The sequence below is a fragment of the Erinaceus europaeus genome, chromosome X (assembly GCF_950295315.1).
Source record: "Erinaceus europaeus chromosome X, mEriEur2.1, whole genome shotgun sequence".
Classification (NCBI taxonomy): domain Eukaryota; kingdom Metazoa; phylum Chordata; class Mammalia; order Eulipotyphla; family Erinaceidae; genus Erinaceus; species Erinaceus europaeus.
Genome location: NC_080185.1, coordinates 943,027 through 966,011, shown reverse-complemented (window position 1 = coordinate 966,011; position 22,985 = coordinate 943,027). Strand labels below are relative to the sequence as shown.

The 22,985-nt window shown below is 52.9% G+C and overlaps 1 protein-coding gene and 1 pseudogene across 1 annotated transcript; both read left to right on the top strand.

The window, feature by feature from the left end:
* The first annotated feature begins 13,494 nt into the window (after window positions 1-13,494).
* On the top strand, window positions 13,495-22,634 carry DKC1 (dyskerin pseudouridine synthase 1). The gene is made up of 15 exons (XM_016194836.2): window positions 13,495-13,601; window positions 14,060-14,127; window positions 14,701-14,787; window positions 16,606-16,697; window positions 16,856-17,040; window positions 17,977-18,041; window positions 18,426-18,552; window positions 18,714-18,844; window positions 19,228-19,371; window positions 20,279-20,399; window positions 21,046-21,164; window positions 21,247-21,350; window positions 21,521-21,599; window positions 21,692-21,820; window positions 21,940-22,634. Exons 1-15 carry the CDS (start codon window positions 13,496-13,498, stop codon window positions 22,006-22,008), a joined length of 1,626 nt encoding a protein of 541 aa, XP_016050322.2. The 5' UTR covers window position 13,495; the 3' UTR covers window positions 22,009-22,634.
* LOC132536063 (small nucleolar RNA SNORA36 family) lies at window positions 18,920-19,062 on the top strand (annotated as a pseudogene).
* Window positions 22,635-22,985: the final 351 nt, after the last annotated feature.

The following is a 22,985-nucleotide window of genomic DNA, read 5'->3' as shown; positions in this document are numbered from 1 at the left end:
GTGCCTGGCAGCAGCCACCTGTGGGGAAGGCTCCCCTGAAGCTCCCAGGCCCTGCTCACCCCCAGCTCCTCTAGCCTGGCCGCGCACTCCCCCCCCCCAAGGCTCCCGCTGGGGCTCCAGTGGCCCGCGTCCAGCTGAAAGGCTGGCCCTGCAGGTACCTGGCTGTGCGCGCCCGCTAGCTGCTCTGACCTTGTCTGAGTAGCAGGTGCTATGACCCAAGCATGTCACCAGTGTGCCAGAGTGGCAAGTGCCTTGTGGGGTAGTTCTGTGCACATCAGACTATGGCAGACAGCCGGGAGACAGGCACCAACGGGGCTCTCTGGGCAGCCAGACACAGACTCGTGTTAAGGTGGAGTCCCCACCCCAGGCTGGCCAGAGAGACCATGACCAGCTGTCATTCCTGCTTCTGGCAGAGCTGACTTCTGCGTGGGGACCCCCCTTTCTGCACAGAGCCCACCTCTCTGCACCCTGCCTCTAGCTGGCCTTTCCAGATTCTCAGCACCTGGATTCTGTTCGAGGCTTTGCCACAGTCTTCCCCGAAAAATGGGCTAGCTTTGCGATTCATTAAGTACTGTGACCCTTATAATTAGGAGCATCTGTGAAAATGTCCACTGTGGAGAAACATTTTCGATGTGATTTACATCCTCCCCGGCCCCGTGCCCAGAGCGCTACTGCCCACCTCTGCATTATGGGGGATGGGGGGATTCTGAACCTGGAGCTTTGAAGCCTGGGGCATGATTCTCTTTGCAGAACCATTAAGCAGTCTCCCCCACCCTAAGTGATTGTATTCTGATGAGCAAAGTAGCCATGAAAAACAGATTTACAAAGCAGAGGCCTCTCCAAGTTCTAGCTCTAGGCCAGGCGCCAGGCTTGAGTAGAAGGCTCTGTGTGCAGGAAGGGCCCCTGAGGGGAGAGGGGGGCGGCACCTCCGCTCTGACCCACCTGCTGTTCTGACTCTGAGGCAGGCAACCTAAAGCCTGGGGGTGCTGTGGAACTAGTTCAAATTCAGACAGGGAAACTCTTTCCTGTCTGGACGTCTAGAAAATGCTCTTTTGAGCATGAAAACAGGCTAATTTCCATCTGAAATATGAAAAGTCGGCTAACGAGAGAACTCATTTGGACAGTGTACTGTTTTGCCATGGCACAATCCAGGTTTGAGTCCTGCCTCCACCACACTGAAGGAAGCTTCTCTGCTTTGGGCTCTTTCACTCTCCTGCTCTCATATATACATATATATATATGGAGGGGGCACTTTATTGTTATCAACGATAGTCTCTGTCACAAAAACCAGATATTCCATTCATTGTTATATTTCATATAGTATGGGACTGTTCCCGTAAGTCCAAATCCAACACCTCTCAAATTTATTTCTGAGGTCAGTACTATTCTGTTACTAAATCTGAAAGAGACAGTGAGGAATCCGAGCATTACAGTGCAGACCAATTTCCCGTACATCTGTCTTATGGATACAGACATAAAAACTCTTCGCGAGATGCTTCCTGAGAGAACTCAGAGAGGTGAAAAATGATCGAACGCCATGACCAGGTGGTATTGATTCTAGAGCAATGCCTCATGTTCAGTATTTGAAAAGGAGTCAGTGCGATCCATTGTGCTTAGCGAGCCAGAAGAGAAGAGCCGAGTAATGCATCGTGCACATTGGACGAGACTAAGCAGTGCTTCCGGCAAGGTGCCATTGAAGTGAGGTGAACAGGGAGAGTTGTGGCCACTTACTAAAGGACCTCTACAGACTGGGCAGCGGCACACACCTTGCTATGCGCGCAGACCTGGGTTCACGTTCCCAGTCCCCACCTGCAGACAGGAAGCTGTCTCTATCAGGAAAAGAAAGAAATCTTCCATGGCAGGTATATGGCTAACATCAGACTTAATGGCGGACACCTGGACACTTTCCCCCAGGAAAGCAAACAAAGCAAAGCGTGTCCACTCCCATCAATCTTATTCAGCATGGCATTGCAATAGGACGGAAGGAAGGAAGGAAGAAGAGAAACGAAGAGGTGGGGAGAGAGGAGGGGGACACACAGATTGGGAAGGAAGAAATGAGCCTCTCAGGGTGACATCAGTGGTAGTCAAAGGGACAAACTAGAAGCATAGGCTAGGTGACTCCGAGATGGGCCATACAGGACGGTGGCTAGAGTTAATAGTGTGGCCTGAGAGTTCTCAGCACAAGAAAAAATGATGCTATAAATCTATGGGACTACATCAAATTAAAAAGCTTCTTCACAGCAAAAGAAACCACTACCCAAACCAAGAGACCCCTCACAGAATGGGAGAAGATCTTTACATGCCATACATCAGATAAGAGTTTAATAACCAACATATATAAAGAGCTTGCCAGACTCAACAACAAGACAACAAATAACCCCATCCAAAAATGGGGGGAGGACTTGGACAAAATATTCACCACAGAAGAGATCCAAAAGGCCGAGAAACACATGAAAAAATGCTCCAAGTCTCTGATTGTCAGAGAAATGCAAATCAAGACAACAATGAGATATCACTTCACTCCTGTGAGAATGTCATACATCAGAAAAGGTAACAGCAGCAAATGCTGGAGAGGGTGTGGGGTCAAAGGAACCCTCCTGCACTGCTGGTGGGAATGTCAATGGGTCCAACCTCTGTGGAGAACAGTCTGGAGAACTCTCAGAAGGCTAGAAATGGACCTACCCTATGACCCTGCAATTCCCCTCCTGGGGATATATCCTAAGGAACCCAACACATCCATCCAAAAAGATCTGTGGACACATATGTTCTTGGCGGCACAATTTGTAATAGCCAAAACCTGGAAGCAACCCAGGCGTCCAACAACAGATGAGTGGCTGAGCAAGTTGTGGTCTAGATACACAATGGAACACTACTCAGCTGTAAAAAATGGTGACTTCACCGTCTTCAGCCGATCTTGGATGGACCTTGAAAAATTCATGTTGAGTGAAATAAGTCAGAAACTGAAGGATGAATATGGGATGATCTCACTCTCAGGCCGAAGTTGAAAAACAAGATTAGAAAAGAAAACACAAGTCGAACCTGAAATGGAATTGGAGTATTACACCAAAGTAAAAGACTCTGGGGTGGGTGGGTGGGTGGGTGGGGAGAATACAGGTCCATGAAGGATGATGAATGACATAGTGGGGGTTGTATTGTTAAATGGGAATCTGGGGAATGCTATGCATGTACAAACTATTGTATTTACTGTTGAATGTAAAACATTCATTCCCCAATAAAGAAATAAATTATATATATATAAAAAAAGAAATGGAGATAGAGTGGTCCGGCAGATGGCGCAGTTGATAGGGCATTGGACTTTGGAGCATGAGGTCCTAAATTCAATCCCCGGTAGCACATGTACCAGGGTGATGCCTGGTTCTTTCTCTCTCCTCCTATGTTTCTCATTAATAAATAAATAAAATGTTAAAAAAATAGAATATTTAAAAGAAAGAAAAAATGATGCCTATGTCTACTGCTATATGTTACCTAGGCTTGGGGGCCGGGCGGTGGCGCACCTGGTTGAGTGCACACAGTATGTTACCTAGGCTTCTCGTGGTGGTCCTCTCATGGTACAGACGAATCTCTAGTCATGACGCTGTAAGCCTGAACCCACGCCACTATTACATGTCTGTTAGACATCCATTTATAACAATGCTGGAAAATTTGCCTCGACTTGCCTGATATATAACTAACCTCATAAAGGAATCTACAGAAAAATTCTCTCATGGCTGATAAGTGAGTTACACAGGGTCCCAGGATTCAAGACCAATAGCAGATGTCTGAGCACAATTCCAAGGCTTATTCTCTGTTCCAGAATCAAGGCTGCATGTTATCACCAGAGGAAGAGACAAGCGGAGTAGTGGACTGAAATGGAAGACCCAGAAGTAGATGCCCAGGAGCTCACCCAGCTAGCTGTCCACAAAGACACACAGGCACTTGAGTGAAGGGTCTGCTTTTGGCACGCAGAGCTCCTGGGCCCTGCTGCCTGGTGTCTGAGCAAGCCGGATATTGTCACAAGAGCTTCGCAGAAAGGGCAAGACTTGATGGTAGCCTGGCAAGCCCAGGGAGCAGGAGCCATGCGCAAACATCCCATCCTTCGGTGTCAGAGAGCACTGGCACAGGTGGAGACTTATCTGTAAACTTCCCCTTCCTGAAAGAGCAGGAGGTGAGTCTGGGGAGGACCTCAAGGCCACTTAGTCTCCGGACCCCCTGGAAGGTATACTCCTCCTAAAACCTACTCACAGTAGCTCAGTAGTTGTTTTTTTTTAATATTTATTTATATGTTCCCTTTTGTTGCCCTTGTTGTTTTATTGTTGTAGTTATTGATGTTGTTGTTGTTGGATAGGACAAAGAGAAATGGAGAGAGAAGGGGAAGACAGAGAGGGGGAGAGAAAGACAGACACCTGCAGACCTGCTTCACCGCCTGTGAAGTGACCCCCCTGCAGTTGGGGAGCAGTTGGCTCGAACCGGGATCCTTACGCCTGTCCTTGCACTTTGCGCCACGTGCGCTTAACCCACTGCGCTACTGCCCGACTCCCTGCTCAGTAGTTTATTTATTTTTTTATTTTTTATATTTATTTTATTTATTTATTCCCTTTTGTTGCCCTTGTTGTTTTATTATTGTAGTTATTATTGTTGTTGTCGTTGTTGGCTAGGACAGAGAGAAATGGAGAGAGGGAGGGGAAGACAGAGAGGAGGAGAGAAAGACAGACACCTGCAGACTTGCTTCACCGCCTGTGAAGTGACTCCCCTGCAGGTGGGGAGCCGGGGTTCAAACCGGGATCCTTACGCCGGTCCTTGTGCTTTGCGCCACCTGCGCTTAGCCCGCTGCGCTACAGCCCGACTCCCTGCTCAGTAGTTTTGTACTTAGACTCTGCTGGTTGTCTTCAATCATTCTCTTCAAAACAGTCGTAACAGATTTGCTGCTTCTCCTGAGTGTTGACTGCCTAAGAGTGTGAGAGAAAAGTCATCTTTTGTCTAAAACAGTGAACTGATGTCAGGTAGCTCTGTACCTTTCGGCCCACCCACAGTTTCAGCATCTGGAATGGGACTCATGGCCAGAATACGTAGCAGCTAGCTACATGCCTGAGGTTCCCGGTTCAGTCCTCAGTGCTGCATGTACCCAAGTGGTGCCCTGCTTTGCCTCTTCTCCTTACTCTCTGTCTCAGGAAGATCTCTTGTGTGTGATGATGATGATAATGATAAGAATAAGGAGAAGGAGAAGGAGAAGGAGAAGGAGAAGGAGAAAGAGAAGAAAGTAGTAGGGGAGCTGAGCTGAGTAGGTAGCACGCTGAGTTAAGCACACATAGTGCAAAGCACAAGGACTGGAGCAAGGACAGGCGTAAGGATCCCAGTTCCAGCCCCTGGCTCCCCACCTGCAGGAAGGTCGCTTCACAGGCAGCTAAGCAGGTCTGCAGGTGTCTGTCTTTCTCTCTTCCTCTCTGTCTTCCCCTCCTCTCTCCATTTCTCTCTGTCCTATCCAACAACGACAACAACAATAACAACTACAGCAAGGGCAGCAAAAAAATGGGAAAAATAGCTTCCAGGAGCAGTGGATACATAGTGCAAGCACTGAGCCGCAGCGATAACCCTGGAGGCAAAAAAGGGGGGGCTCAACAGGCAGAAGCACTTGCAAGAGGACTAGGCTTGATTCCCAACACCACATGGGAGCACCATGGACAGCAGCAAGGGAGCTCTTGAGCAGTGGAGCAGCAACGTGGTATCTCTCAGTACAGAGTAACAATTGGTTACCATGCATGAGGACCCAGGTTCGAGTCCTCGCTCCCCACCTACAGGAGAGAAGTTTCATAAGCAGTGAAGCAGGTCTGCAGTTGTCTCTCTGTCTCTCTCACTGTAACCCCTCCCCTCAATTTCTCTCTGTCCTTTCAAAGCTAAATGGGGGGATGTCCACTGAAGGAGCAGTGGATTCATAGTGCTTCACTGAGCCCCAGTGATAAGCCTGGAGGTGAAATAAGGTAAAATAAACAATAAGGGGGCCCCGGGAAGTGGTGTACTTGGTTAAGCTCACATATTAGCAAGTGCAAGGACCCAAGTTCAAGCCTCCTGCTCCCTCCCTGCAGGGGTGGGGGAAGCTTCATGAACAGTGAAGAGGGTCTGCAGGTGTCTCTCTCCTACCCAATACAAATAGGGAAAAAGGGGGGGGGTGCCTGTCAGGAGCAGTGGATTCAAAGTGTTGGTATCGAGCTCCAGCAACACCCTGGTGGCAATGGAAAATTAAATTAAATTAAATTAAATTAAATTGGGCCAGGGAAGTAGCTCAGTGCTATCATACATATGAGATGCCCTGAATTCATCCCCAGCGCTGAATTAAAAAGAGGATGAACTCTCAAACTCAGTAGTGAACAGAAAACACTGATAAAAATACTGGGAATAGCGTATCGCAGCCAAGTGAAAGACTCTGGGGTGGGTGGACGGGTGGGGAGAATACAGGTCCATGAAGGATGATAACTGACCTAGTGGGGGTTGTATTGTTAAATGGGAAACTGGGGAATGTTATCCATGTACAAACTATTGTATTTACTGTTGAATGGAAAACATTCATTCCCCAATAAAGAAATAAATTTAAAAAAATACTGGGAATAAGCAAAAGCTTATATGAAGTTGTTGGTCATTCCGCCAGGTCCCCTGCATGGCTGACGCTGTGGTCTACTGACATCATCATCGGTTGGCCGGAGACCCGCCCTGCCTGCAGGGCATTGGTTTATCCCATTGGTCAGAACTTTCGCAACAGCTGCTACGGAAGCTTTTTTACCTTCTAGCTCTTTTCTTTTCTCCACCCTCTCTCCTAGCCATTTCCTTTTCCAACCTGCAACTTCCATCTCAAAAGATATAAAGACGTTGTCTCTGATCAATAAAGCCATTGCATTGCGTTCCCGCTCCGCCACGAGTTCCTGGTCTCTTCCCTCTGCTAGCCTGGCATTAAGTGGCATTTCACTAAAAGGGAAAGATGCTCCCCATCACCAGACAGTAGGACAGGGCACATGAAAGCCCTTGGATAGGTGTGGCCCTGCCCAAGTGGATAACCAAGGTGCAAGTTCCAAGGAGCCCTACCCGGCACTTAGGGGTTGACTGGGGCCTCAGTCCCTTTCTGAAACAGCGTGCACCAACCAGGTCGGGAGGCACAACAGTTGGCTGAGTCTTGATCAACGGAAATGTGTGAAACCAGGGTCCAGAAATTTCACACTCCTCCCACTGAAAAGGGAGGTTGATGTTGATTTCCCATAGGCTGAGAATGTCCATGACAGCCTCATCCTACACACGCGGCCGACTGAGCGAGTTCCTACGTCCCCACAGCTTTCTGCCACTTGCCCAAGCACTGGGTTCTGCAGCTCTGTGTCACAGAGCAGGGTGCAAATGCTGAGCCTGCTGAGCTGTGAGGGGCTGTGCATCATAGGTGCTCCTGGCACATGCAAGAGGAAGTGTCCAGTCTTCCAGTCACCTCCTGCCCTGGAGCCATCCCACCCTGGAGCTAGAAGACGTTCCCTTGTGCTGGGGTGACTGCCAGCTGGGTCTGAATCTGAGAGTGTGACTTCGAGGGCGGCTATCCCACCAGAGCACTGCTCCCTCCCTCTCCCGCTGTCAGCAGGCCATGCTGAAATGGCCTTACATGTCCCTGTGGTGTGCCCAGCTCGGCAGGCTCCAAAACGCTCTGCGAACTCAAGGCTTTGGAATGGCGTGATTTTCCTCTGGACAAACTAGAATGGTTTGGGGGCCAGGCGGAGGTGCACCTGGTCAAGCACACACATTACAGTGTGCAAGTCCCTGGTCCCCACCTGAAGTGGTGAAGCAGGGCTGCAGGGGTCTCTGTCTCTCTCCCCATCTCCTCCTCCCTCCCAATTTCTGGCTTTATCCAATAATAAATAAATAAATTTAAAAACTGTTTAAACTTATTTTTTTATTTTATTTATTTATTCCCTTGTGTTGCCGTTGTTGTTATTGATGTCATTGTTGTTGAATAGGACAGAGAGAAATGGAGAGAGGAAGGGAAGACAGAGAAGGGGAGAGAAAGATAGATACCTGCAGACCTGCTTTACCGCCTGGGAAGCAAAGGATCCTTAAGCCGGTCCTTGCACTTCGCACCACCTGTGCTTAACCTGCTGTGCTACAGCTGGACTCCTAATAAATATTTTTTTTAAATAAAGAAGTTAAAAAAAAAAGAAGTTACCTCTTTAAAAAAAAAAAGAAAAGAATAGCCTGGAAGGCAAGGCTTCTCTGACACCATGCTGGGTAACCTAAAGCCAGCAACCTTTTTAAGGTTTTCTAGGGTGGGGGGGATAACTTAATGTTTATACAAAAAGGCTCTCCTGACTGAGTCTCTAAGTCCCAGGTTCAATTTCCAGCACCAACCTAAATCAGAGTTGAGCAGTACTGTGGCAAAAGTGTGTGTGTGTGTGTGTGTGTGTGTGTGTTGTTTGGTTCGCAGGAGATAGAGTTTGTGGGGGAAGAGGAGCCAGAGCACCACTTGGGTACTCATGGGCCTGGAGATCAACCCAGGGCCTCAGGCAAGCACGCCCCTGAAGAATTCCCCTGGCCGCACTCTGAAAAAGACCTTCGGAGGGAGGCAAGTCAGCCAGGCACACCCTCTTGGGGCAGCAGCCAGGGAATCTGGAGCAAGCGGAGCAGTGCCATGGGATGCGGCTGAGTTCTGGGTCTCAAGAAGGCGACACTGAGGGGTCAGGGAAGCAGTGCGAGCGAAACCCCCGCCATCCCAGGGTTGCTGTCAGGTGATTTCCTGAACATCTTCTTGGGAGGGGTACACAACATTGAACAAAAGAGACAAACACTGGGCGGGGTTAGGAGCCTGAAGCTCCAAAGTCCCAAATTCAATCCCCCCAAACCACCGAAAGCCAGAGCTGAGCAGAACTCTGGAAAAAATAAGGGAGGGGAGGCTGGGGAGATAGCACAGTGTTTCTGCAAGAATGTCCTGCCCGAGGCACCAAATCCCAGGCCCAATCCTCATCATAAGCCAGAGGTTATGGGCATGAAGCCCAGCCAGTCTATCTTGGCATTACTCTCGATCGCACTCTGTCATTTCACGAACATCTCATAAAAACTGCAGCAAAGGTGGGCGCGAGGAATCACATCATTGCAAGACTGGCCAGCTCCTCATGGGGCGCGAGCGCTTCCACACTACGATCATCCTCTCTGGCATTATGCTATTCCACTGCAGAATACTGTGCCCCAGTATGGTTCCGTAGCCCCCATGTCCACTTGGTCGATTCCAAATTATATTCCTCCATGAGGATCATTTCTGGAACCATCCGTTCCACCCCGGTTCCATGGCTGCCAGTTCTTAGCAACATCGCCCCGCCAGATATTCGTCGGGATGCGGCATCATCTAAGTTCATTTCCCACGTCTACGCTCGACCGGACCTGCCAATATACGCGGATATCTTCGCCCACCCTGTCCAACGCTGGACGTCTCGTCACCCAATCTGGTCCCCTACGCCTACACTGAACTTCTCTGTTCCAGACTCTTGGAAACAGAGTTGGCAGTCAGCTGAGGTCAAGAACAAACACCTCATCACAGACCCCTGCGAGCGTCCACCCGGCTCTGACCTAGCACGTTATGATCGGGCCCTCCTCAATCGCTATCGAACAGGCCATGGCCGGTGCGCCGCTATGTTCCATCGCTGGGGAGCCAGAGACGACCCGAACTGCCCCTGCGGCTCCAGACAGACTATGACCCACATAGTCAACGACTGCCACCTCTTCAGATTCAAAGGAGGTCTCGAAACTTGACATCAGGCTCAACCTGACGCTGTTGACTGGCTACGGAAGAAGGGCAAACGCTAGAAGAAGAAGCCAGAGGTGAGCAGGGCTCTGGGTAAGCAGACAAACAATGGAATAAAGAATAATGGGGGGGGAGGTGGTGAGTGCACATGGTACAATGCTCAAGGACCCTGGTTTGAACCTCCGGTCCCCACCTGTGAGGAGGAAGCTTCACAAGCAGTGAAGCAGTGTTGCAGGTGTCTGTCTCTCTCTCTCTCTCTCTATCACCCCCTTCCCCTTCAGTTTCTGGCTGTCTCTATCCAATATATAAATAAGTAAAGATAACTGAAAAAAATAATAATGAGGGTGGGGGTAGATACGTAGGTAGTCTAATGATTATGCAAAGAGACTCCAGTGCCTGAGGCTCCAAAGTCTCGAGTTCAATTCCCTCGCACCACCATAAGCTAGAGCTGAGCAGTACTCAGGTAAAAAAGAAAAGAAAAGAATAATGATGGGGGGAGTCGGGTGGTAGCGCAACGGGTTAAGTGCACATGGCGCAAAGCGCAAGGACCAACATAAGGATCCTGGTTCGAGCCCCCAGCAACCCACCTGCAGGGGAGTCACTTCACAGGCAGTGAAGCAGATCTGCAGGTGTCTGTCTTTCTCTCCCTCTCTCTGTCTTCCTCCCCTCTCTTTTTTTCTCTGTCGTCCTAACAACTACGACATCAGTAACAACAACAATAATAACTACAATGACAACAAGGGCAACAAAAGGGAAAACAAAGAAAATTTTTAAAAAATTAAACAGAAAGAATAATGATGGGGCACCGTAGCTTTCAAAGAGGAGCGCTGTCTTCTCTGTGGCTCTGGGGGCCGCAGTGTGCAGGTACTCTCTCTCTGCCCGCTCTGCCCAGGGTCTCCTCCCTGGTCCGTGTCCCGTCCCAGTCTGCTTTCCTGTGTGCAAATGTGCCCACCTGCGGTCAGCACGCTGCTTTCACTGAAGGCCTCCAAGCAGAAGAGGGGCATGGCTCTTGGCATCTGGTGTGCTGAGGAGACACTCTAGCTGGAAGCAGAAGTAGGGGGCCGGCTGGAGGCCCCGGAGGAATCAATCCTAGGAGAAGGGTCCGGGTGGCAGTGCAACTGGTTAAGTGTGCATGTTACAACGCACAAGAGCACGGGTTCAAGCCCCCGGTCCCTACCTGCAGGAAGAAAGCTTTGCGAGTGGTGAAGCAGTGTTGCAGGTATCTCCCTCTCTGTCACTCCATTCCCTCTCAATTTCTAGTTGTCTCTATTATCTATTATCCAGTAAATACAAACAATAAATCTTTATTTTAAATTTTTATTAGCTTCATTTATTTATTGGATAGACAGACAACCAGAAATTGGGCAGGGGTAGATAGCATAATGGTTCTGCAAAGAGACTCTCATGCCTGAGGCTCCAAAGTCCCAGGTTCAATCCCTTGCACCACCATAAGCCAAAGCTGAGCAGTGCTCTGGTTGGGGGGGGGGGTCGGGAGGTAGCGCAGCGGGTTAAGTGCAGGTGGCGCAAAGCGCAAGGACCAGCGTCAGGATCCCGGTTGGAGCCCCCGGCTCCCCACCTGCAGGGGAGTCGCTTCACAGGCGGTGAAGCAGGTCTGCAGGTGTCTATCTTTCTCTCCCCCTCTCTCTCTTCCCCTTCTCTCTCCGTTTCTCTCTGTCCTATCTAACAAGGACGACATCAATAACAACAACAATAAAAAACAAGGGCAACAAAAGGGAAAACAAATAAATATATATAAAAAGAGCCATAAATTGAGAGGAATGGGGAAGACAGGGACAGGGAGAGGGATAGAGAGACACCTGCAGCACTGCTTTTCACCATTTATGAAGCTTTCCCCCTGCAGGTGGGGACTGGGGGCTTGAACACGGGTCCCTGCACACTGTGACGCACACAACACCACCAGGTGCATCACCACCCAGCCCCTAAACTTTTAATTTTAATTTTTAGGACTAGAAAAACGAAAGAAACCTAGGAGAAACTCAGTGACGGTACAAGATGGACTGCTGCCATAGAGCCTGGGGAGACCTCATGGGATCTGGGTGTTTTGGAAGCCTATCTTGTGGCTTAACATAAATACAGGATTTACCATGCTGACAGTTCAGAGCTAGGCTTGTAACACCACCCCCGCCCCTCCCACCCACCGCCTCCGGGACTTAAGATATTTACATGTGCAAAACCCAGCAGAAAGCTTCTAGTCATTCTGCATATCAAAAGATAAGGCTTCCACACCTGGCAATTGAATAGGACACAAAGTTCCCCGGAAGGCAGGGAGGCTATCTATACTCCTTCCCCTTTTCCCAGAAACCCCAATTTCAATTGAAAGGCCTTTAATCAATGCATTCCAGCCTAGCAAGCTAAGGAGATTCTTCTCACCTGGGAGGCCGCTGGCTCCTTTTTACTCTACTCTCTGGGTGACTGCTTCTTAACTTTTTCATTCCGATAAACTCCCTATACCCTTGGCTGTGTGCTGCCTTGTTCTCTCTTGGATCCCTTGGTCGTCGCTGGCAGGGAGAAGGGCACTGTCTGTCATCAAAGCTTACAGATCTAAGGGGTGTTGGGAGAATAACAGTGATTTCCTCAAATATGGCTAGCAAAACATGGAGCAATGAAACTGTATGAAGTTAAAAGGGGGTCTGGGCGGTGGTACATCTAGTTAAGTGCACCTATTACCATGAGCTAGACCTGGGCTCAAGCCTCCAGTCCCCACCTGTAGGGAAAGCTTCACAAATGGTAAAGCGGCTCTCCAGATGTGTGTGTGCGTGCGCGCGTGTCTGTCTGTCTCTCGCTGCTGGGGACTGAATTCGGGACCTCACGATTGAGAGTCCAGTGCTTTAGCCTAAACGTCACCTCTCGGACCACCAATGTCTTTTTTTTTTTTTTTTTTTTTTAACCAGAGCCCTGCTCAGCTCTGGCTTATGGTGGTGTGGGGGATTGAACATCGGACTCTGGAGCTTCAGGCTTGAGCGCCTTTGCATAATCATGTTGCGATCCACCCCCTAAAAGCTTTGTTTATTTATGAGAGCCAGGGGATCAAGATAAGATAGCACATGGGCAGCCTGTGAGTGAACTCGGGACCTCAGGCTTGAAGAGCCCCAGGATCTCCCCCTGCGCCACCTTCTGGACTGTTACTCATTTCTTTCTCACGCCACAGGAAGGAGCAGCCGAAAGCCGCACTCCTGCATGCCAGTAGACGGTCCATCCTCGGGAAGGTGATGGCCGCTCCCCGCTGGCAGAGTCCATAGAGACGGGCCGCCTGGGTACAATCCCTCTGGGAGCCGGAGGCGCGGGAAGGCCAGGAGGCCCGGGATTGGGCCGGCGGCGCCACTCCCAGGCCGGCCCCCGGGGTCTGGAACCGGGATACTCCCAGACTGAGAGGCCACCGTCGCCCTCCAAAGGTCTCGGTGAAAGGGACCGAGTCGTCGGCGCGGCCCGCCTCTGCATCGCCCCGGGGCTCCCGCCTGGCCCCCAAGTCCCCGGGGTTAATGCGCCGCGCCCACCCGCCCCCGCGCTCCCAGCGAAGGCGCCTCCCCTCTGACGCCGCCGCGGCCCGCCCATCCGCGAGGCCAAGGCCTCCGGACGCGCCGCACATGCGCTCCCAGCCCGGCCGCTGGGCCACGGCGCAACCAAAGCGCAGGCGCAGATCCGGGCTCCAGCCAATAGGATCGCACTGCCGACTCGCGCGAGCCGCCGCCCCGCCCCTCCGCACGCTACGCACGGGACGTCATGGGGGCCGGTCCCAGCGCGCCACCTGCCGGCGGAGGGAGTCCTTTGGCGCTCGGGGCCTCACGCGGAGTACACGCTGCGCGGGCCAACATGGCGGACGCGGAAGGTGAGCAGGGCTGTGCGAACTGTTCGTGCGCTGCCTGCCGGCCGGCTGCTCCGGACGCCTGATCGGAGCTGAGGGCCAGACCGGCGCTGCCCGGTGGGGGAGGGCAGGGGTCTGCGGCGCCGGAGCCCCGGCGTGTGGCTGGCTGGCACGTGCGGCCGGCCGGCTCTGCCTGGGGCCGGAGCGCCCTCGGTGAGTGGCGCCGCGCGGTCCCCTTGGGCGGGTCGGGCCACGCCACCAGCCCGGGCGCCTTTCGGGGCCGCGCGTCCGCGGGAGCGAGGCGCAGAGGCAGCAGCCGGCCGAGGGGGCCGCGGGCGAGTCCCAGTCGCGGCCCGGCCTCGGCCACGTGGTGCGGCCACCGCGGAACTTGGCTGCGGCCCGCCCGCCCCGGCTCGCTGCGCCCTCGACGTTGGCGCCCGTGTTTCTGGGGAAAACTCACAACTCTCCGGCTCGTTTTTCAGTGCTGATTTTGCCAAAGAAGCACAAGAAGAAAAAGGAGCGCAAGTCGCTGGCCGAGGAAGACGTGGCGGTGAGTAGGCGATCGCCGGGGCTCGCTGCAAAGCAGGCTCGGGCGGCCAGGGAGCGAGGGGGGCGAGCTACACGGCCCCAGCCGTCCCTGCCCCTGCCTGCCCCCTCCACCTTCTCACTCTTCCAACACCCAGCTCATCTCTCTTTGCCTTTTGGCCACAGTGGTTCGATAGTTACATTTGGTTTACTTTGCGAGGATGCAGAATTTGCTAGGGGAGAGAGACTTGGTGGGGATGGGGGTTCGAACCCGAGTCCACGCATGTTAGCGTGTGCACTTAAACATGTGTGCCATGCCCTGGCCCATGCTACTTTTTTTTCTTTTCGATAGGACAGAAATTGAGAGGGTAAGGGGAGATTGGGAAAGACCTGCAGACCTGCTTTGCCGCCTGAGAAGCGTCCCCCCTACAGGTGGGGAGCGCCGGCTGGAACCCAGGTCCCTGCACGTGGGGTGATATGTGTACTTACTGGGTGCACCGCTGCCCGTCCCTGCTGCTTTTTGAAAGTCTGTGCTAGTACATCTGTCTGAGGTCACTTGGGAAGTCTGACGGGTATGTATGTTTCCATCCTGTCCAAGGAAATACAACATGCTGAAGAATTTCTCATCAAGCCTGAATCCAGAGTGACTCAGTTGGACACATCTCAGTGGCCCCTTTTGCTAAAGGTAGGTGCGTTTTCTTTGTGCGGGTCTACTGCACAGCTCAGGCTAGTGGTGAGCGCGGCTCTGAGCTGCAGCGAGAAAGTCTGGCAGATCTGTTGTGCGCCCCCCCCTCCACACACACACACGGTGGTCTTGTGCCAGGAAACAGCAGCCTGTGTTCTCCAGCGGTTTTCTCAGCGTGTCGGGCAGGGGTAGCACAGGGCCACTCCGGACAGTGCTGCCACCAGGGCCATGCTTGGCGGTGGCAGAGTTCCCTTACAGAGCTCACCTCTGGCTCTTAAGGCAGGCTCTACCAGACTGAGGTGTGCCCTTAGGAAGTACTGTTTGGGGGTGGGGGCTAACGTAATGGCTTGAAGTCTGCACGTGTGATTTTTTTTTTCTAATTTTAATGAGAAAGACAGTGAAAGAGCAGAGCCTGCTAAGCTCTGGTTAATGGTGGTATTGGGCATTGAACCTGGGACCTCAGGGCCTCAGGCAGGAAAGTGTTTTTTTTTTTTTTTTTTTGGCAGAGCCATGCTGCTGTCTACTCTGCGCATGTGATTTCATGGGGCCTGACGAAGAGAGGGAGAATGTTTGGGGGTACAAAGAAGTTTTGTGTGTGTGGTGGTGGGGGGAGAGATAGCATCATGGTTCTGCTAAGAGACTCCCCATCAGCCAGAGGTGAGCAGTGCTCTGGGGCGGGGGCGGGGTAGATAGCATTGTGGCTCTGCAAAGAGACTGTCCTGCCTGAGGCTCTAAAGTCCCGGGTTCAGTCCTCAGCACCACCATAAACTAGAGCTGAGCAGTGCTCTGGCTTAAAAAAAAAAAAGTTGGAAGAAATAAAAGGTCCATGAGAGAAAGCATAGTTGTTGCGGGGGTGCCCCTTGACAACGCATTCACCCCCCCATTCTGTTGGCCAAGACAGCGAAATTGAGGGGTGAGGGGAGACACCTGCAGACCTGCCTTGCCGTTTGTGAAACATCCCCCCTGCGGGTGGGGAGCAGGGGCTCGGATCCTTGCGCTCGGCCCTGCGTGCACTTCACTGGGTGCACCACCGCCCACCTCCAAACTGTTCATTTTTCTGACGTCCTAAGACTTGCCTTGGTCAGGTCCCTTGGCCCTCTGCTTGACCTGGTCGCTGACACGTGCTGTCCTGCTGTAGGCTCTAGGAACCAAAGCTTGCAGTGTGGAAACTTCAGGTCTAGGAGGGAGAGGCAGCTGAAAGCTAATTGCTGTTTGTGGCATGCACCACAAGGAAGGAAACCTGGCGATAGGGATAGGAAAGTTGTGCTCCCCTGCGGGGAGGCTCAGTGCTTGTTGACCAGCAGGAGGGGCTTGGGAAGCAGGGGAGAACTGTTGCTGGTCACCCCGGAAAGAGTCAGTGCTGTGTCTGTATTCGTGAGCCTGCCCACTGAAGCACAGTTGATTCCGGCCCGGGAAAGTCTCTGAGATGCTCTCCGTCACTGTTGCCTAGCGCGCAGTGGCCTGGCCTGGGTGAGGCCGGTGGTTCTCACTTAGTATTTTTTTCTCATTCCCCTTTGGTTGCCCTTGTTTTTGTTTTTATTTTTGTTGTAGTTGTTATTGATGTCGTTGTTGGATAGGACAGAGAGAAATGGAGAGGAAGGGAAACGGGAGAGAAAGACAGACACCTGCAGACCTGCTTCACCACCTGTGAAGCAACTCCCCTGCAGGTGGGGAGCCGGGGGCTCGAACCCAGATCCTTACATCCTTACGCCGTCCTTGCGCTTCGCGCCACGTGCACTTAACCCGCTGCGCTACCGCCCGGCTCCCCCTCACTTAGTATTTGTCGTGACTTTATTTTGTCACATGATTGTTTTCCAGAATTTTGATAGACTTAATGTCAGGACAGCACACTATACACCTCTTCCTTGTGGTTCGAATCCTCTGAAGCGGGAGATCGGAGACTATGTCAGGTAAGTGTCCTGGGCGGACACAGCTTCGCGGCTTGTGCAGGGCAGAGCACCTTGGGGTGGTGTTGCCTCGGCGCCTGCCGCTTCCTTCTCTCCAGCTTTGAGGTTTCTTGTCTAAAGAACAAGAGCCGGTGGCACACAGCGCCTTTTCCCCTTTCTAGGACAGGTTTCATTAACCTGGACAAGCCCTCCAACCCCTCTTCCCATGAAGTCGTAGCCTGGATTCGCCGCATCTTGCGAGTGGAGAAGACTGGACACAGTGGGACTCTGGATCCCAAAGTGACCGGCTGTTTGATCGTGTGCATAGAGCGGGCCACCCGCTTGGTGAAGTCCCAGCAAAGTGCAGGTGTGTGGGGAGGAGGCTCTTGGGCATTCTGCATTGCCTTTGCCTTCTAGCTTTGGGCTTTGAAGTTTTATTTATTTCTCGTCAGCACGCCCGTCACCGTCACCACGGGTCTATGTCCCCATTCCCATCCCCATACTTGTTGACCTTTTCCCCACACTCATCTATTCGGTTCTCCGTGTTCCACACGAGCGGAACCAGCCTGTCGCTGTCCTTCACCTCAGGACTTGCTTTAATTCCACCCACTTTATCCCAGAAGACACAATCTCGTCCCTTTTTACTGTAGCCTGATACTCTGTTGAGTACATGTCCCATAACTTTTTTAAAACTAGTTTTATTATATTTATTAATTGAATAGTCAGAAATTGAGAGGGAGGGAGAGGCAGACACCGCAGCACTCCTTCACCACTTGTGAAGCTTTCCCCTTTGCAGGTGGGCACCAGGGGCTTGAACCTGTTTCCTTAGGCATTGTAACCTGTGCTCAACCAGGTGTGTCATCACCTGGCCCCTCCCATACCTTTTGTATCCAGTCACCTGTCAGCGGGCATTTTGGTTGTCTCCAGGATTTTGTTATTAGGAATGAAGCCACTGTGGACGGTGTAGCCGAGTTGCTCTCTCCCCACGCCTCTCGGACACTGACCTCTTGTGTTGCTGCCAGACAGGAGGTGGCGTCTCAGTGCAGCCTTGGTTTGCCAGGGCCTTGGCACACGGGTTGCAGAACTCTGCCTGAGCCCCGCTTCATGCTTTCTGCCGAGAGTGTTCTCCACCCGGCAGGGTTTTCTCCGACTGGGTATTCCGACTGCCCTGTCACACGATTGAGATTTGCACTTGTCACGTCACTGGAGAGTGAGGTCCCATCACCTGCTACGTGAATCCGTGTGATGAAAAAGCACAGAAAACTCAGTGGCCACACCTGACTACTCTTTGGTCATTTTCCAGGCAAAGAGTATGTGGGGATTGTCCGGCTGCACAATGCTATTGAAGGGGGGACTCAGCTTTCTAGGGTAAGTCTGCTGTCTCGAGGTCTTGGGGTCTCGGGACTTGTGTCCATGTGGAGATCTGCGGACTGCCCTAGCCAGCCTGCACGCAGGTGACGGATATTGGAGGTGCTTCCTCTTGGTTTTTTGAATCGGATTTTTATTCAGGGAGAGGTTAGGGGTAAAGAGATACCTGCAGCCCTGCTTCACACGTGCGAAGCTTTCCCCTGCTGTGGGAGGGGGGACAGGGACTTGAACTTGGGTCTTTGTGGACTCAACTGGGCGCGCCACTGACTCGCCCATAGGTATATCCCCTCCTGAGGTGGTTGTGTTTGCGTTGTGTTCTTAAGCTCCCCAAATATGGGGTCACATTTGAGAGTTGTCAGAGTGAGTTTGGGGTTTTGATTGCAGGCCCTGGAAACTCTGACGGGTGCCTTATTCCAACGCCCTCCGCTGATTGCTGCCGTGAAGAGGCAGCTACGAGTGCGGACCATCTACGAGAGCAAAATGGTCGAGTACGATCCTGAGAGGAGATTAGGTGGGTCCTCAGACCTCAGAGGGGCTGCATGGGTCTGAGCCCTGGGGCTTAGGCTCGCCTGGTGTGAACACCTGGCGCTGTAGTGTGGCTTGGCGTGGGCTAGTCTCCCCTGTAGCCTGCTCCTCGGCCACCGTGTGTTCCTGCTCGTCTGTGTGTCTTAGGAATCTTCTGGGTGAGCTGCGAGGCAGGCACCTACATCCGGACACTGTGTGTGCACCTCGGCTTGCTGCTGGGCGTTGGTGGTCAGATGCAGGAGCTGCGCAGGGTTCGTTCCGGAGTCATGAGTGAGAAGGTATGATGTGGTGAGACTCGGGGCTGCTGTTCCCTGCGTAGAGCCCTTGGCCTCTCCGTTTCTGGGGAAGACAATTCCCGAAGTGCTGAGGCCGTTCAGGGTGGCTTCCTAGTTCCCTGTTCCCTGTCCTGTAATTAAGCTTTGGGACATTGAAGTACAGGTTAGGGAGGATGACTGGGTAGTAGAAAACACTGCCAGGTACTTCTTGGCCCACAGCAGTGCCTCTTAGACTCTAGTTTTGGTCACAGAGGCGGTTCGGAGAAGGGAAGCTCGAGCTTGCGCCAGCTGGCAGCACTGAGTTCACGCTGCGCGTGGAAGGAAGCTCCGTCTGGGCTGCTGGGGGCCCGGGGGCTTCCTTGTAAGCCCCATGCACTGCTTTTCAGGACCACATGGTGACCATGCACGACGTGCTCGATGCCCAGTGGCTCTATGACAACCACAAGGACGAGAGTTACCTGCGGCGGGTCATCTTCCCTCTGGAGAAGCTGTTGACGTCGCACAAGCGGCTGGTTATGAAGGACAGTGCGGTGAGTTCGAGCTGGGGCGTGTGCTGTGTGTTGAGCAAACCTGATGGGGGCGCTAGGTGGGAGATGTGTCCCGCATCGGTTGTTTCCTGTTGGCTTTTCTTTTCCTGCTTCTGATTTGACGGGTTATTTATTTTTTTGTTTGGGCAAAACCCAACCTCTTCAGCTGTACACTCTTGAGTTCTCCTAGAGCGCGAATAGCTTGCTAGGGGGGCGAAGGAGTGGTTCTGTGGGCAGAGTGCAGGACTTGCATGCTTGAGACTTGCTCCCTTGGCACCTCGTGCCAGAGCTGAGCAGTGGTCTACAGTCATGAAAGGAAATCGCCTGGGGGGCCTCACGAACATCGCCATGCGCAGGGACCCAGGTTTGAGACTCTGCTCCCCGCCTGCAGGGAGGAAGCTTCACAAGTGGTGGTGGGCTGCAGGTGTCTCCCTCTGTGTCCGCTCTCCATTTCTCTGTCCCATTGTCAAATGAGAGGGGAGAAAACTGACCACTGCAAGTAGTGGGTTCTCGGTGTAGGCGGTGAGCCCCGGTGATGGCCCTGGCAGCAGTAAAACAGGGAATCGGTCTGACTGTGAGGGAAGAGGTCACTGGCAGTCCGTAGCCTTTGCTCACATGTGACCAGTTAGATGGTTTGCTTCTGAGAGAACTTAGGCAGCCAGACGAGTAGCTCTTTTCGAGTCCTGGATAATGTTAGCTGTCGCTGCTTTGAACCCTCTAGCTCTGCTCAGTCACTGTGACCTGCCACGGCATGCTGTTCTGAGTGAACGCGTGAAGTACAGCCAGTGGCCACCAGTGCAGTTGCAGAGGCTGGGGACTCTGGTAGACTGTTCCCTTTGTCCCCTCCTCTGGTGCAAGGGTGGGATGGTGAGCAGGGGCCAGGCTCTGACTTGGGGCGCCGCCCCAACAGGTGAATGCCATCTGCTATGGGGCCAAGATCATGCTTCCGGGTGTCCTCCGCTATGAGGATGGCATTGAAGTCAACCAGGAGATCGTGGTCATCACCACCAAAGGAGAAGCGGTCTGCATGGGTAAGGGGGCATCGGGGGGTGGGGTGAGGGGGGTGGAACCCAGCTGGAGAGGCTCTGGCTCAAGCAAGACAGCACCCCCTGCGGTGGCATGCCTGCATCGCCAGGCGGGTGAGCAGGTTCAAGCCCCAGCACTCCCTGTGGGGTGTGTGTGTCTGAGGAGGGTCATCGAGGACCTGGACCCCATCTGCTAGCTTGCTCAGAATGAGGCCTGGCCTCATTCCCTGGTGGGGCTCAGCTAAGGGTGGGGTTTTCTAGCTAGGTTGGTTTGTACTGATTTCAAGGGCTTTCTCTCCAAGAACTTCCTCACCAAGAGACCTCAAGGCAGTAGAGCTTAGAGTTGTGAGATTCTTTTTAAAAGTATTTATTTGTTGATTTTCCTTTTTGTTGCCCTTGTTTCCATCGTGGTTATAGTTATTATTGTTGGACAGGACAGAGAGAAATGCTGAGAGGAGGGGAAGACAGAGGGGGAGACAGACAGACACCTACAGACCTGCTTCACCGCCTGTGAAGCGACTCCCTTGCAGGTGGGGAGCCGGGGGTGTAACCTGCTGCGCTGCCGCCGGACTCTCCCAGAGTCGTGAGAATCTCTGGGTCATAGAAGATTGTGGCCCCTGCCCTCATTTGAGGCATTCTCCCTCCCCTGCAGCTGTTGCCTTAATGACCACAGCGGTCATCTCCACATGCGACCACGGCATTGTGGCCAAGATCAAGCGAGTGATCATGGAAAGAGACACTTACCCCCGGAAGTGGGGTTTAGGCCCCAAGGTGAGTCGGACTGCGGGGCCTGCTGAACCCAGAAGGGCTCGGGTGCTTGCAGCACTTGAACCCCTGCTTTCCGTTCCCCCAGGCAAGTCAGAAGAAGATGATGATCCAGCAGGGCCTTCTGGACAAGCACGGCAAACCCACAGACAGCACGCCCGCCGCCTGGACGCATGAGTACGTGGACTACAGGTGAGAGCACTGGTCTTGGGGTGCTTCTAGTTTGCTTTGGGGACTCGGAGGGAGTCCATCTGCCACAGCCGGTGGTGAGCTCCATTTCCGCCCGGCGCCGCCTCTAGACTTGCCAGATAGGTGGGGGGTGAGGCCCCAGACCCTGCATCTTACTCTGCTCCCTCTTACAGCACCTCTGTGAAGAAAGAGCAGACAGCTGGAGCAGCCCAGGCCCCGCAGGGGGCCACTGAGGAGGTGAAGTCTGCCAAGGTGAGTGCGTTGGCCACCTCGGAGAGGATCCGTAGGGAGCTTCGCCACAGGGTGGAGACCTGCTAACGTTTCACCGCTTGTGCCCATCTCAGCGGAAGCGAGACAGTGACAGTGACGATGCCTCCTCGCCGGTGCCCACGCCACTGGTCAAGAAAGAGAAGAAGAAGAAAGACAGGAAGGCCAAGGTGGCTCCAGAGAGTGCTGACGAGCATGCAGACGTGGTGTGTGTCCCGCCTTCCAGGCTGACTAGTGAGCACGCCTGTGAAGGCTGCACTGGCCTCCCCTTACAGGGGTGCAGCCTGGTTTTGATTCCCTTGCTGATGGGGCTTTCTCTTCCCAGGACAGTGATAGCTTGAAGAAGAAGAAGAAGAAAAAGAAGAAGATCAAAGTGGAGGTGGTATCCGAGTAGTGGGAGCACGCGCGGGTGTGTCCGGCCGGCCGGGAGGAACATTCAAGCCTTACTGAGCAGGGGCCGGCTAGGCGGACTACTGCTTGGCCACACGCCCAGTAGCTTTTCCCCCTTGTCCTGTTCTAAGGATCTGGGTGAACGGGCCTGACTGGACAGGTGACAGAAGTGCCCTCTGTCTCAGCTCCACCCAGCAGCTGCCCCCTGGTGGCCTGTGAGGGCATAGCAACCCTCTTAAGGTGCGCCACCCCCACCCCCGCTATGAATAGTTAAGCTGAAGGCCGGGTTTTCTAGTAGATGAAAGGGTGTAGAGCCTCCAGTGGTGGAAGAATGAATTGCAATCACTGGCTGGATGGTTTGTGCAGTCTGACACATGTCAAGCCACCTGCCACCCGGATTTTCTCTCTGGACTGGGCCTAGCAGTCTGGTGTGTGTCCTCAACAGTGGTGGACCCATGTCAGTCTGGCCACCTGTGTTAGGGACAGAGGCCAGAGAACCCCCATGCTTATCCACCTTTTACAATTTCTATCATTAGCTTTCAAAAGGAAGAAGTTACTTGTCCCTGGGAGAAGAATGTAAATTTTTTTTACTAATTAAATTTTACTTAAGTTTTTTTTTTTTTTTTTTCCCCAAAGTATTCCTCTTGGATTTTCTGATTGTGATCTCGAGGTAGTGGAGCAAAAAGTGTTTTCACTAGAGATGGGGATCTGATGCCTGGGGTGGGGGGAAGAGTCTGGGGTTTGACCCTCGAGAGTCTGCTCCCCAGCAGTGCCCAGAAGTCCCGGCAAGGCTGTTGAGGTGGCTGGGCTTTGGGAAGCTGCTCCCAGAAGCTAGAGTGGGCGGGTACTCACTCAGGTGGGGCAGGAAGATGGCTGCAGACCCTCTGTGGTGGCCTCAGACCAGACTGTGCTTCTGAGGTGACATTTGTGATCAGAGGGGTGCAAGTGTTAGGCTCAGGGCGTACCATGCCACGGGGGTGG